Genomic DNA, 13174 nt, shown 5'->3' on the forward strand with positions numbered 1-13174 from the left:
CTTCTTCAATGTCCGGGAATAAAAAGTCTACTTATGTATGATAGATATTTTGGGATTTTGTGAATGTTTATATATCGCTTATCAATGGATATATAAAATAAAAAAATAATTTTTATTCCTTTTAAAGATCATTCAAGTTATGTTGTGCATTTTCATTTGTAATATAAGACTGATTTTTCACTTTCGAGTAACGTTTTATTTTATCATTCAAAAAACATACATTTATAAGGACTGAATGTACAATTGAAAACTTAAATTCATTTCTCTATGCTGGTTAAAAATGAGTGATAATTAGTAAGGAAAGAGCTTTGAGAGTTAAAAAAATATATATTATAACTTTTGGGATCATTTGACTAAAAAAATAAGTTTTATCGTAAATTAAATGATAAAATAAACAAGCCTTTGCACGTTCTTAGCATTAGATTATATTTTTTGAAATAAAATGCGCATTAAATGTTTACATCAACCGCTTTTACGGCAATTGTTATATATAAAAAAGACGTTCGGTAAATTTATTACAAAATAATATTTGTAGATACGCGAATGTTAATTTATCGACAGAACGTCGGTTCTTTCCTCAGAAAGCGTATGTTACAACTCGTTAAAACCGTAGTGCGCTATGAGAAAATACCGACGTGATCTACACGCCGTATTAGATTTACTGATTTACTTTTTTATTTACTTCGAATCACTGTTTATACTTTGTATAGACCGAATTTATGCTACCATCATTAGTTCGTTTCTATTTCGTATTTCAGAGGAAAAAAAAGTATATACAATGTTGATTTCCGTTTCATAAGTTTCGTACAGCTACATGTAAAGACATATGATCGCGCATACATTTACATATAAGTGCATATCAGACTAGCCCACGATCGTTGATTGGATAAGCAGTCGGATTGCCATGACGAATCAATTTTGAATTTCAAAATACGACTATTAGAAACAGATCTGTAATCTTATATATAATTCTTTTTCTCCGTATTATTTTACTGACATAGGTCTCTGTAGCCATATGTGGTCTCTGTGCTTCTCACAGCGAATAGAGTCCTCAGAATATGGCAGAGAAGCAGTATTACACATCTTACCAGTAAGTATGGTGAACGCGAAAAATGCTATTTTAATAGATTTCTCTTCCTCGAATCACGCACAACTAGTAAGACTTCTTCTCGGGCATCACTTTTAATCTCTCGAAAGCGGCTTTTTCCAGTGCCTCTCTGTGATCTGGATGAGCCACTTGGATAAGCTCGTACGCTCTCTGCTGCAGGGACCTGCCAAAGAGACTGGCGATTCCCCATTCCGTGACTACGTAGCGCACCAGAGCTCTAGATGTGACTACTCCAGCACCTGCAAAGAAATTTCATCCATTGAATTATCAGTGAACAACTTTTGTAGCATTTTATTTAAGCGATTTGATATTAACCTTGATTCAATGTTGGAACAATTTTGGTGGCACCCTTGTTAGTAGTAGACCTGAGAGCGATGATTGGCTTGCCCAAGCCATCTTCGCTCATCGCAGCGCCAGAGATGAAGTCCACTTGACCTCCAAAGCCAGAAAACATTCTCGTGCCAATACTGTCCGAGCTAACCTGGCCGGTAATATCGACTTCTATACAAGAGTTGATGGCAGTCATCTTTGGCTGCTTGGCAACGATTCTTGGATCGTTAACATAATCGACGCGCAGCATCTCTGCGAAACAATATTTCAACGTTATGAGCTCTGCTTAATACCAAAATATTTATTATTGGACGCAAACAAGAAACAGCTCTCACCGATGAACGGATTGTTGTCCATGAAGTCGTACAGCTTATTCGTGCCTACACAGAAAGATCCAACGATCCTACCGGTATGCATCGTCTTCTTACTGTTGGTGACGCAGCCGAGGTTAACAAGGTCGACTACGCCGTCGCTGAACATCTCGCTGTGGACACCCAGGTCCTTGTGACTTTTCAGAAGAGACAGAGTGGCATCGGGGATGCTACCGATACCAAGCTGCAGTGTTGCACCGTTGTCTACGAGATTGTCCGCAATGTTCTTACCGATGAGCTTCTCCTCCTTGCTCGGCTCATTACCACCGTGGCTCGGCAGCGGGTTGTCATGGTTGATGGCGAAGTCGATATGGCTTTTGTGAATGAGGGCATCTCCGAAAGTCCTCGGCATGTGCTTGTTAACTTGTGCTACAAATGAAAAAATACGTATGTTGTAAATGCGATATCGGAAATTTAGAAGTAATGTCCTTTAGACAATTAATCATCTACGGCAATCTTTTCGACTGACGCTATGGTAACAAGAATAAATTAAAAAAACTTGATCAAACAATCAACGGGAAGTACAGGGATATCTAAATTTACAGTCTTATCAATATCAGCCTTACTCTATTCAAGCAAACGCGTCAGGCACCTGACATACATTTGAATTTTGATTTTAATACACGTCTGGTCAAACATGTTTCCGATATTATTCTAAATCTCTTTTCTAAATAACACGGATTTATAAGATAGCTATTCTTCACATACCTACGATAATTTTAGAATGGATAAGAGCAGCCCTGACGCAATCAACACTGGTACCCAAAGAGCAGTATCCCTTGGAGTCCGGTGGGGTAACGTGGATAAGAGCGATGTCAGGCTTGACGTGGCCCTCGTTGAAAACCTTAGGAATCTCATGTAGGAAGATAGGGATGCAGTCAGCACGACCCTCGTTCACGGCCTTCCTCACGTTTCCACCAATGAACAAGCTGACGGACCTAAAGTGCTCTAAATAAAAAAAATGTCATTTGAAATAATCTTCAATTTTTCGTTTCACTTAAACTATAATTATAGTATACGTGCGTTAAAATTAAAGTCGCTGCAGGTGCCATTAAAGAAACACAGCTTGCGTTTAAAGGGTTAAGGTCAGCAGCGTCTTATTTTGCTCTGATCTTTTCGTATGCGCGCGCACACGTCGCTATACTCTACTTTCCTATTTTTACTCCGCTACAATGAAGACGAGCAATGCGAGTAATTGATCAAAACAAGCGTCTGCGGCATTTATTGATTTTCACATCAGGTTTCTCATTGCATAAAAGTCTCTTTAAGCTATATGCAGAGGCCGAGCCTATCGATACGTCTCTATACGAGACGTAGACACTGCCACCTCCTAACTTGTTCACCTTGGACTCGAGTCTATGTGTGTGGATATACAAAGAGGAATAGCATAAAGCAATTATGCGTCGACTGATAGGATTTTTCGTCGGTAAAAATTGACTGGCGATGACGTACTCTGGACTTCTTTGCTGGCAAACGGAGCCTCGCCCTCGAGATGCATGTGAAACAACCTGACGTTGTTGACGTTCTTCTGGGCGCCGAGAGCTGTCATTCCGCGCAGAAGCTCCACCGGCGTTGCTGCTGCTCCCTGGGCAAACACGAGCTTATCTGCAAAAAAAAAAAAAATTATCCTTAATAATTTGTGTATCAGCAAAAGAAAATAAACGTAAACATATATAGGCAATAACCCGAACTCGTAGGGTTAAACGCATGATAATAAAGCTAAGTATAGACACATTTTATAATGTTCAGCTTCAGATGAACAAAATCAATGATGCTAGAATATTTATATAGTCTCAATAAAAAAAAGGCCATTTGACGTTAAGAGGAAAAAAGTGCTGCAATTGACGTTTCGCGTTTGAGCATAAACACGATAAATAAGCGCTTTCATTAGCAAAAGCTAATTTTTCAACCTAACATACTGGTAGCTTTCGGTCCGAACTATGTTGCAGACCGAGAGGCTTCATTGATACGCCACTGCGGATGCTACAGACGTGACAAATTATCTCAATAACAACATTGCCTTTACGCAGAGGGCTACTGGCCGCAGCAGCACACTCAATTGCCTCTAGATAGATACGGAGGATTCACGTACAGAGTGCATGCTCGTTTCGACGAAATAAACATTGTTTAATAAGTGATTGTTCAGCCGGAATCGTCCACTTTCGCGATGCGAGAGTTTCGCAAATTTTTCAGCCTCTAGATATGTGTGCGGCTCTTTGTACATGAATGGAAATGAATGAAAGGTCGAAACCCTTTTTGCTCAGGAAAATAATAGAAAACCTTGCACCCGAGGGAGGCCGAGTCTTTTTTTCGCTATCGCGAAACGTGCGCGCGAATCTGGGGCAAGGATCAATGTCGGCAATTCGGACGCGCGCCTACGAGGGCTATAATAAACTACGGGTAAGTAGCGAAATGTTATTTTCAGAAATAAGAATGGGATATATAGTAGTTGATGACCCAAAACCATCAATTCATTTGTATCATATGCGTTTCGTCTCTCGCTTGATAAATTTTTCAGCGCTGCCAACAGCGATTATTATTATTATTATTATTTTTTTTTAATATTCGATTTTCCAATAAGCTATTTTAGTATAGAGTAAAGTTTACGTGAACGCAAAGATATAAATAAAATTCCTGAAGATTAAATTATCGTGCGCGAGCCGTAAGAATTTATGCGCGAACATTCTCAGCCTAATCGTCAGCAATACAGTCGATCGAGGCACGTCGACAGCGCCTATATATACATATATATGAACGAAGAGTGGGAGAAACGGAGGTCAATGTTTTCGTTAAAAAGCGAAATTGAGAACGGGCTTTGCGCTGTAGCAGTTGATAGCAGTCGGCTTTTCACTATATCGCTTAGCATCGCGGAGGCAAAATATGCCATTTGAATCGCTGAATTCGGACTGTCTCGTGAACCTTTTCGCGTTTGAGCAATCATTGATAAGAACGTTTGTATTGGCATACTTTTTTAAATGTCGATTCTTGTAGTTTACTAACATCTTATGAGCTATACGAATAAGTTTTAATTCAGAGTTTTACGAGTACCACTAAGATATGTGGGCAAGTCACTCGGTCAGCATCCGATACGACTTCGAATTGCTATCTATTTGCATCAATTATGTTGCGTGAACAACTTTCGTTCGGCACGTCTGGAAATTACGACGTCCGATAAAAGAAATATTGATAGCGTTATTTAACGATTTGACGCTGTTCATTGTATCCGTGCAGTCGAGATAAATTGCATTATTTACAAACGAATGCTCGGACTTCCAATGTCAAAACTGAAACGCCGAATTTTTCTGACAGAAAAATTTTATACGCTTCATAATCGCATTAGACAATTATTGGATCTTCGATAGATGCGATTGTAAATAAGTCTGACGTAAGCCTACCAATTGAGAAATTTGTGTACTAGTTTTTGCATGTATTTTATCATCCATAATAACATCCTGGTTTTATATGAAATCATCTTAGCAAATACCTTCTATCGCGTTCACGTTTTATGTTCATTGTTCAAGATATGTTTGCTGAGTGAAATGGCGCTGATTTCAAGAAGAACCCTTTGTTACGCATTCGTCGTTTTTACAAAAAAAATTTTTTTGTGACCAAGTGCATTGTCTGACGGACGGATTCAGATTAACTGTAAATATATATATGACACATCGATAAGAGTTTTTAATGTTTGGATATACTTGATCCGGTGATTTAGTGTCGTCGCAGTTTTACACAAAGATTATGTAAGCAAAAAATGTTAAATATATTTTCATTTTGATTAAATAATCGGGACTCCTGGAAAAAACTAATCTCATTAGATAATTAAAAAAGTACAGCGTCAACGTCTGATAAGTATGCAACGATATTTTTACGTAAAAAAAAATTCAGTCGCCTTTATGAATTAAATAACTGAATCTGATGTATGCCGGATCGCGCGTCTATTCAAATTTTGAAAATTTTCTAAATAACCCGCTACCAAACTTGAATAACGAGCATACTTAAAAGCATCATCTCAACCTCGTCTACTCGTGGCATCACGAAACCGGAAATGCAAATCTCTCTCTCTCTCTCTCTCTCTCTCACTACGGGTAAACACGAATCAGTCCTCATCGAATCCGCACCCTACTTTTACTTACACCCCCAGATTAATCCCGCCACGAAGGCACCGATATGTCGATAATACTCACTAGAGGCCAACCCGGCAGACTCCAAGGCCTCCTCGGCGGTCTTGACCCAGCAAGGCTCCTTGTTGGGAATGGGCATCGACGGCTCGTTCACATAGGTGAAGTAGCTCTTGGAGCCAGCTGTCGCCGCGCGGTATGGCCGCAGGGCCGACAAGGCTCGCGACAGACTCGTCATCTTCTGGAGCGACATGGCTATATAGGCGTGGTTGTTTCAAGGCCGTTTGTTGTGATGTGCTGGAGACTCTCCGTCTGGAAGGGAGAACTCTGTTAGCATATGGGTGTGCTGTCGTCTCGCCCAACTTTACTCGTACTACTCGCGCTTACTGAGAAAGCGTTTGTTGTGGGAAGTATACTTATACCTATATAGTAATTTTGTCTTATCGAAATCGAGCTGCGAATCATCGATCGGGAGTTTTCTTTCTTACAGAGAGATAATCGAGAGCAAAAAGTCAAATTTGCAAGTTAGATTGTCGGTTTTATTTGTGAAGCGAGTATCATAGACGTGAAAGACGATAGAAGCTGACCTTCAGTCTAAGCATTGTAAACACATTTTCTTGCTGAAAAATAGAACAGGAAAATACATGATGGACAGACGACGTCGAATAACAGACGCTTAGCGAATTCGTGAATTATGTAGGATTGAAAAAAGTGCAATTTAGTAAGCGGATGGAAAGTTTGTCTCTCACAAAAACTAGCGTTCGAACTGGCTCTAGCTTGTTTTTGAAAAGTTGCAAAGTCATCGAAAATCATTACGTCTCTACTGCCACGGCTTTCCGATAATCAATTCATCAAAATAGTCGATTTTATCGTCGATAAATCAATCGCGAGCTGCAGAGCGGAAAAATTGATTATTCGGATAACCTATAGAACGCGACTCTTTTTTTAGTCGCGTTCAAAAACTGCTCTAGGCCACAGCCAAGTTTACTATCGAAGTCCACTCGTAGCTTCGTCGAGCGTGAAATCGTCATCACTCAAAAATCACTTGACGATTGAAACTCGAAAAAATAACCTATATCACTGTGCCAAAATAAAGTCCTAAGTCCATCACTGCACGTATACGTACTTGTTTTCCCTGAGTCTCGGAATCAAGATCCAACCTCGACCTCTGCGTGTCTCTCCTCAGCTTGTTTTCGCGCGACTGCGACGAGCTAAGTGAACTCTTCCGTTGGTGTCGCTTAGCTTACTGTCAATCCGTACGTAGTCCGTACTAAAAAGGAGTCGGCGGTCGGCTGTGAAGTGTGTGCGCTGTCTCTCTTGCACACGTATGCTGAATTCCGAGATAAGGTTCGGTCTCCATGACGAATCCGCGTATCATCCACTGGTTCGCGCATTCCCCTATATTAGCGATAGTTTTTTAGTCGAGGGAATGGGTGGATTGTTGGCTGAGATGTTTGGTGCTCCAGACAAAGCCTAAAACTTTAAAAAATCTCTCATTTGTGAATGAAATCTGCCTTCGGCTGGCGATATGCACATTGCACTTATAACAATCATATCTTATAATAAATTATTTAATAAATGTGAAAGTATGTTTGCAGATCAGCGGATTGGCAGCGAAGTAAAGATCGCGGATTTACCACCGGGGAACTTGAATTATCATTTGAGCCGCAAGATGACGTGCTATTTTAGTTCGCGTTCCGCAACGTAGAGCGCGTAATTCCAAATATTCTTTTTAACTTTAGCATCTTTACAGAACTTAGAACCTCTTCTGTTTCATTGGCAATACAATTACTATCTATTGTAATAAAAGCATATCAGTATTTTTTCGGTCGGTTTGTGTTATTTTTGATTGTTTGCAAAAATTGTAATTACCCCTAAACTTAAAGAAATTAATAGTCTACATTGTAAACTAAATTCAAATACTCCAATAATAATTCTGCAACAATTAATCTCACTTTGCAGAGCGTTATCAATAAAATTTGAATCTTCGCGCCGTATGCCATGTCAGCTCGACATCACCACTGCGATCAAACTACGATACCTAACCAAATGTCCCGATATTATATCCATTCAGGGAGCCAAGTGCACTCTCAACCCAGTCGTCGGATTAATCAAATTCTTCTGCCCCACAGTACTGCAGCACTAACGCATTTCTCTCGAACTCATAGCAACAAAAGCTCTCTACGCCGTCTCCATCAGACTGACTCCGTCAGTGCCATCAGCCCGAGCCACGTGATCCCACGTGCTTCGCTCTCGCTCTCTCTGTCTCTCTCCCACTTGCTATCAGCCCCGCACTACTTTCACCTCGAAAACTCCCCGTTTTCCAAGAACCACCTTTCACCCGCCTAACCTCGAACCGTCCACCCTCGGCAGATCATCCCTGATCATCGTCACCCCTGTAAACTCGGTTTCTCTCACACATCGAGATACAAGTCCGTCACTCGAGTGCTACCCCCACCTCGCGCAGCTCGATCTATTCCCGTCTCGCTCGCTCTCCTCTCGCGCAGGGCTTCTGCTATACAGGCGCATCGCGAGCCAGTCAGCGTAGGATTCCTTCGCGAGAGCAGCAGCAGCAGTCTTGGTAACAGAGGCTAGCCAGTTCGCGATCCTCGGCTCATCAGCAGAAAGAGAGAGAGTTACCGAGACCCCCAGGATGTACTCGAAGACGATGGGGGCCCAACAGGCCCAGAAGGAGCACGTCCTCGCCGTCTCCCGCGACTTCATCGCCCAGCCCCGTCTCAGTGAGTATACCGCGCACTCTCTCTCTCTCTCTCCCTCTACCGCCTGACATAGTCGTCGCTGGCACTCCTCACCCGTCTAGGATAATGTCTCCCCAGGTCGATGTTCCTGCCGATCGATACTCGGCTACTCCGCGACTTCCTTCTAGGTTAGAGTCCCAACCTGGACTCGATTTTCCAATCTCCTGCCGATACGGGTTTGTTGCTGGCTCGCAGAGTAGACATCTTTCGCCGAAACACTGAGGTGGGCGTAGTGGTGGTGCAGCTTTTAGGCATATCGATCCCTCAGCTGGTCAGCTGATCGGCGCTTGCCTTCACGCCAGGACTCTTTAATCTTCCCCGTAAAGGGGGTAAGGAGGATGGCGATAATTTCGTAGATTTTTGAACGATGTCCTACAGAGATGGGAATATGCCAGCGGCTGAGGAGCCGAGTGGAAGTCGCGGCGTAGGTCTTGTGTCATGTGACTGCAGACGACGTATGCGTGCGCTCTCTTGGCGCCCGTGTATTTTCGCTGCACGGGTTTGTCACGCGCGTAATCGATAGATTTTCCGGTAGATTCACGGTGGATTTGCACTTTTCTCTTTTCCCCATAGACTAATTTTTTTGATGAGTTTCATTGAGGTCACTCGTGGGAGTCATGTGACACGCTGCCGTTTATTTACACGGGCGTATCCCTTCCGGGACGGCTTTTTTTATGTATAATGCACCCGAGATTTTTGGAGAATATTAAAGTACTTGTATGACTAAATTTATTGCGTGTGATTGATCGTCCCAGGCGGTTTATAGATTTTTTGTTGTCATAGCTGTGGGCTGTCTGGGTTACGTTGGCAGCTTTCCAGATTCTGGTTTTGGACAAAGAGAGTTTTAGAAAGATTTTTTAGGACGTAATTAGCTTTGATTTTGTTGGTAGAGTGCAATTGAAGTGATATCAAGATGTTTATAAACATTATGTGATTGGGGAATCTAGTCTCAATATTTTTGATCCATTAGAAAACAAAGAAGTCTTTGTGAAAAATATTTTTGAAGCCAGCGATTGACTAAGGAAAAGCTTTTGATTGATCGTTGCTAGAGTTATACATTTTCTAATTCTACAGTAATAATTTCATGTTTCATCAACTAATGATGATATCACTGTCTAGCTTACAAGACGGTATCTGGTGTAAACGGACCTCTGGTCATCTTGGATGAAGTGAAATTTCCCAAGTTCGCTGAGATTGTCCAGCTGAGGCTTGCTGATGGCTCGATACGTTCTGGTCAGGTTTTGGAAGTCTCTGGCTCCAAGGCTGTTGTCCAGGTCTTCGAGGGAACATCTGGCATTGATGCCAAAAACACTCACTGTGAATTCACTGGTGACATTTTGCGTACCCCTGTATCTGAAGATATGTTGGGTAGAGTGTTCAACGGCTCCGGAAAACCCATTGACAAGGGACCCCCAATCTTGGCCGAGGACTACCTTGACATCCAGGGTCAGCCCATCAACCCCTGGTCTCGTATTTACCCTGAGGAGATGATCCAAACTGGTCTCTCTGCCATTGACGTGATGAACTCCATTGCTAGAGGACAAAAGATTCCCATTTTCTCGGCTGCTGGTCTGCCGCACAATGAGGTAATTGAGTTATTTTTGATAATTATTAGATTATTTTTAAGCAACTATTAACTACATTCAATTTCTGTATCGCAGATTGCCGCCCAAATTTGTCGTCAAGCTGGTCTTGTCAAGGTACCAGGCAAGTCTGTCTTGGATTCGCACGAGGACAACTTCGCCATCGTCTTCGCCGCTATGGGTGTCAACATGGAAACCGCTCGTTTCTTCAAGCAGGATTTCGAGGAAAACGGCTCCATGGAGAACGTGTGCTTGTTCTTGAACTTGGCCAACGACCCGACCATCGAGCGTATCATTACCCCACGTCTTGCCCTTACGGCCGCCGAGTTCCTTGCCTACCAGTGCGAGAAGCACGTCCTTGTCATCCTTACCGACATGTCCTCCTACGCCGAGGCTCTTCGAGAGGTAAGCCATCAACTGACTCAAGACTTAATTATCAACGAGGTATTCTATAAGCAATCTAAAACGCTATGATAATTTCAGGTCTCAGCTGCCCGTGAGGAGGTACCCGGACGACGAGGTTTCCCAGGTTACATGTACACTGATTTGGCCACCATCTACGAACGTGCTGGACGTGTTGAGGGCAGAAACGGTTCAATTACCCAGATTCCCATCTTGACTATGCCCAACGACGATATTACTCACCCTATCCCCGATTTGACCGGTTACATTACTGAGGGTCAAATCTACGTCGACCGTCAGCTCCACAATAGGCAGATCTATCCACCAATCAACGTATTGCCCTCCTTGTCCCGTCTCATGAAGTCTGCTATCGGTGAGGGCATGACGCGTAAGGATCACTCTGATGTGTCTAACCAGCTGGTGAGTCTTTCTATTCATATATCTTCCGTACACGATTTAAGTTTTAATTGAGGCAAATGTATTGTCCGTGTACTGATGAACACAACTAATGCAATCGATTTTTTTGTTAGTATGCTTGCTACGCTATCGGTAAGGACGTGCAGGCCATGAAAGCCGTCGTCGGTGAGGAGGCTCTCACTCCCGACGATCTTCTGTACCTTGAGTTCTTGTCCAAGTTCGAGAAGAACTTCATCTCTCAGGGCTCTTACGAGAACCGTACCGTCTTCGAATCGCTCGACATCGGCTGGCAGCTGCTCCGTATCTTCCCCAAGGAGATGCTTAAGCGAATTCCCGCCAACACCCTGGCTGAATTCTACCCCAGGGATTCACGCCACTAAAGCGTCAACGAACAACTGCACCCAGCATCTTCGTAGTTTTTCAATGACAAAAACATACGCAGACGCAGCCTAACGTGACTCATGGAGAGAAGTATGTTTATGTAACGTTATGTTTTACTGTATATTATAAATTTAGGATCATCGCAGTGAAATGAATATAACGATTTTTTCGATTCAAATTTGTGTTTGGGAAAGGGTAAGACCGTTTCCACCGATTCAAACAAGGATAAACAAAAACAACGCACCGAGCTCTTTTTTTTGTTCGGAAATTCATATTGTAAACGAATATTTTTCTGCACATTGTCGCTGAAACAACTGGCACGAAGATGCTCTCGGGGTGTTTCTAGGAGTCGACGCCAAGGCCGTGTTCAAAAATTTACCATCCGTTAATTGGAAGATAACTTCGTGAAATACCTCCATGCTCTTACGTCAAGTTGTATTAGTGTCTAATAGCGTAAGGACATGGGTACTTGTTTGTCTGTAGAGTAACGTCATCGTTTTCTTGCTTTTAACAATTTAACACATGTCGGCAGAGCATTTATAGTTCGTGTGCTTGCGTTCTGTAAATACTTTGTCGAATAACGAAAGTACGTCATGAATAGAGAAAAATGCCCATGTCTTATTGCAACTTGTTATATATCAGTCAGTATTACAGTATGAAGGAAAATCAAGTGCGTCCAACTCTATTTCGACACGTTACGTTGTTTACCCTACATTCCAAGAGCAAAATTAATGCTAAAACTTTATTTAGGAAAAAACGTTGATAAAATAATAACGCCCGAGTTTCACACATGTACAGTCTTAGAAACAATATTATATGCAGGTCTGTAGTGGAAGGAACAAAAAAAAAAGATTTTTTATGAATTGTAAATGTTAAAGTAATTGTAACATTGATCAAACCCAAATCGACTGTACGAGTTTGCAATGTGTCGATAATCTATTGTTGAGGCCCGTTATTCGGACGAGAAAACAAATTAATTCATCATCGTACTATTAGATTCAGATTATTATATACGATTAGAAATTGGTGAACATGATTGCTTGTTTCATTCTGAAAGGTTGACATTTTCTCGATGTTAAATTAAGAAATGTGAATATATTATAACTGTATAAAAAAAAAGAAATAATGAATTTATCTCCTACTTGTTTCCTTCTTAGTCGTAATATTCCTCAAACTTCTTTAACACACGTTTTAGTGTAAAAATTAATTGTTGCGCCATTGTTGCTGTCATATCGCATTATAAAAGCCGTTATTAATGTGGCATAATAAGTTTCTCCGTTAAACTGACGGACTCGGCTAAAGGATTGTAAAGTTATGAAACATAAGAAAAGTTATGTCATTCTTGAAAAATTAAATAAAATCAATAAAGGGATTATACGATTGTAACGTGGTCATTTTGTCACGAATTTCGACGCTACCGTACGTACACGAAGCCAGGAATTCAATTATTTTTTTTTAAGATTGTAATATTCTGTAATCTTTATTTCTTACTTAAGAAATGCTTGATTTTATTCCGTTATTTTTGTATAATTTTAAGGCGTAGCAATATTATGTTTGATGAAACAAAAAAAAATGTATTGTGCATAGGAAAAAAGTGATTGTTCGATTTGAAATAAAATATTTTATTCGAATTATCGATCGTTTTATTGGGTTTACAACTATTCATTTGCTTTTGATGTTTTGTCGTAAATATCTTTGCCGAAAC

At 41.3% G+C, this 13174-nt stretch overlaps 2 protein-coding genes across 5 annotated transcripts; one reads left to right on the forward strand and one right to left on the reverse strand.

The window, feature by feature from the left end:
- Positions 1–93: 93 nt before the first annotated feature.
- On the reverse strand, positions 94–8901 carry LOC100116893 (4-hydroxybutyrate coenzyme A transferase). 4 transcript variants are annotated; one of them, XM_032598847.1, is made up of 8 exons: positions 8741–8901; positions 7054–7406; positions 5994–6239; positions 3262–3414; positions 2518–2757; positions 1774–2178; positions 1424–1690; positions 94–1347 (listed from the first exon to the last, which is right to left on the reverse strand). In XM_032598847.1, exons 3-8 carry the CDS (start codon positions 6178–6180, stop codon positions 1154–1156), a joined length of 1446 nt encoding a protein of 481 aa, XP_032454738.1. In that variant the 5' UTR covers positions 6181–6239; positions 7054–7406; positions 8741–8901; the 3' UTR covers positions 94–1153. The 4 variants fall into 4 exon arrangements, with proteins under 4 accessions (XP_032454738.1, XP_031786274.1, XP_032454739.1 ...); XM_031930414.2 differs by lacking the exon at positions 8741–8901 and adding an exon at positions 7969–8328; XM_032598848.1 differs by lacking the exons at positions 7054–7406; positions 8741–8901 and adding an exon at positions 6350–7051.
- Positions 8246–13100, forward strand: LOC100116861 (V-type proton ATPase subunit B). Its single transcript, XM_031930413.2, has 5 exons — positions 8246–8668; positions 9806–10272; positions 10348–10674; positions 10753–11091; positions 11202–13100. Exons 1-5 carry the CDS (start codon positions 8581–8583, stop codon positions 11466–11468), a joined length of 1488 nt encoding a protein of 495 aa, XP_031786273.1. The 5' UTR covers positions 8246–8580; the 3' UTR covers positions 11469–13100.
- The last annotated feature ends 74 nt before the right edge of the window (positions 13101–13174 follow it).

Source organism: Nasonia vitripennis, chromosome 4 (genome assembly GCF_009193385.2).
Source record: "Nasonia vitripennis strain AsymCx chromosome 4, Nvit_psr_1.1, whole genome shotgun sequence".
Taxonomy (NCBI): Eukaryota; Metazoa; Arthropoda; class Insecta; order Hymenoptera; family Pteromalidae; genus Nasonia; species Nasonia vitripennis.

What these genes read in the sequence shown, in the direction of transcription:
- LOC100116893 (XM_032598847.1), bottom strand. Translation starts at nt 6,180, where the DNA reads ATGTCGCTCCAGAAGATGACGAGTCTGTCGCGAGCCTTGTCGGCCCTG. An exon ending in TGCCAGCAAAGAAGTCCAGA is followed by an intron (nt 2,758 to 3,261) that starts GTACGTCATCGC and finishes TTTTTTATTTAG; the next exon opens with AGCACTTTAGGTCCGTCAGC. An exon ending in TGTTCCAACATTGAATCAAG is followed by an intron (nt 1,348 to 1,423) that starts GTTAATATCAAA and finishes ATTTCTTTGCAG; the next exon opens with GTGCTGGAGTAGTCACATCT.
- LOC100116861 (XM_031930413.2), top strand. Translation starts at nt 8,581, where the DNA reads ATGTACTCGAAGACGATGGGGGCCCAACAGGCCCAGAAGGAGCACGTC. An exon ending in ACGCCGAGGCTCTTCGAGAG is followed by an intron (nt 10,675 to 10,752) that starts GTAAGCCATCAA and finishes TGATAATTTCAG; the next exon opens with GTCTCAGCTGCCCGTGAGGA. An exon ending in CTGATGTGTCTAACCAGCTG is followed by an intron (nt 11,092 to 11,201) that starts GTGAGTCTTTCT and finishes TTTTTTTGTTAG; the next exon opens with TATGCTTGCTACGCTATCGG.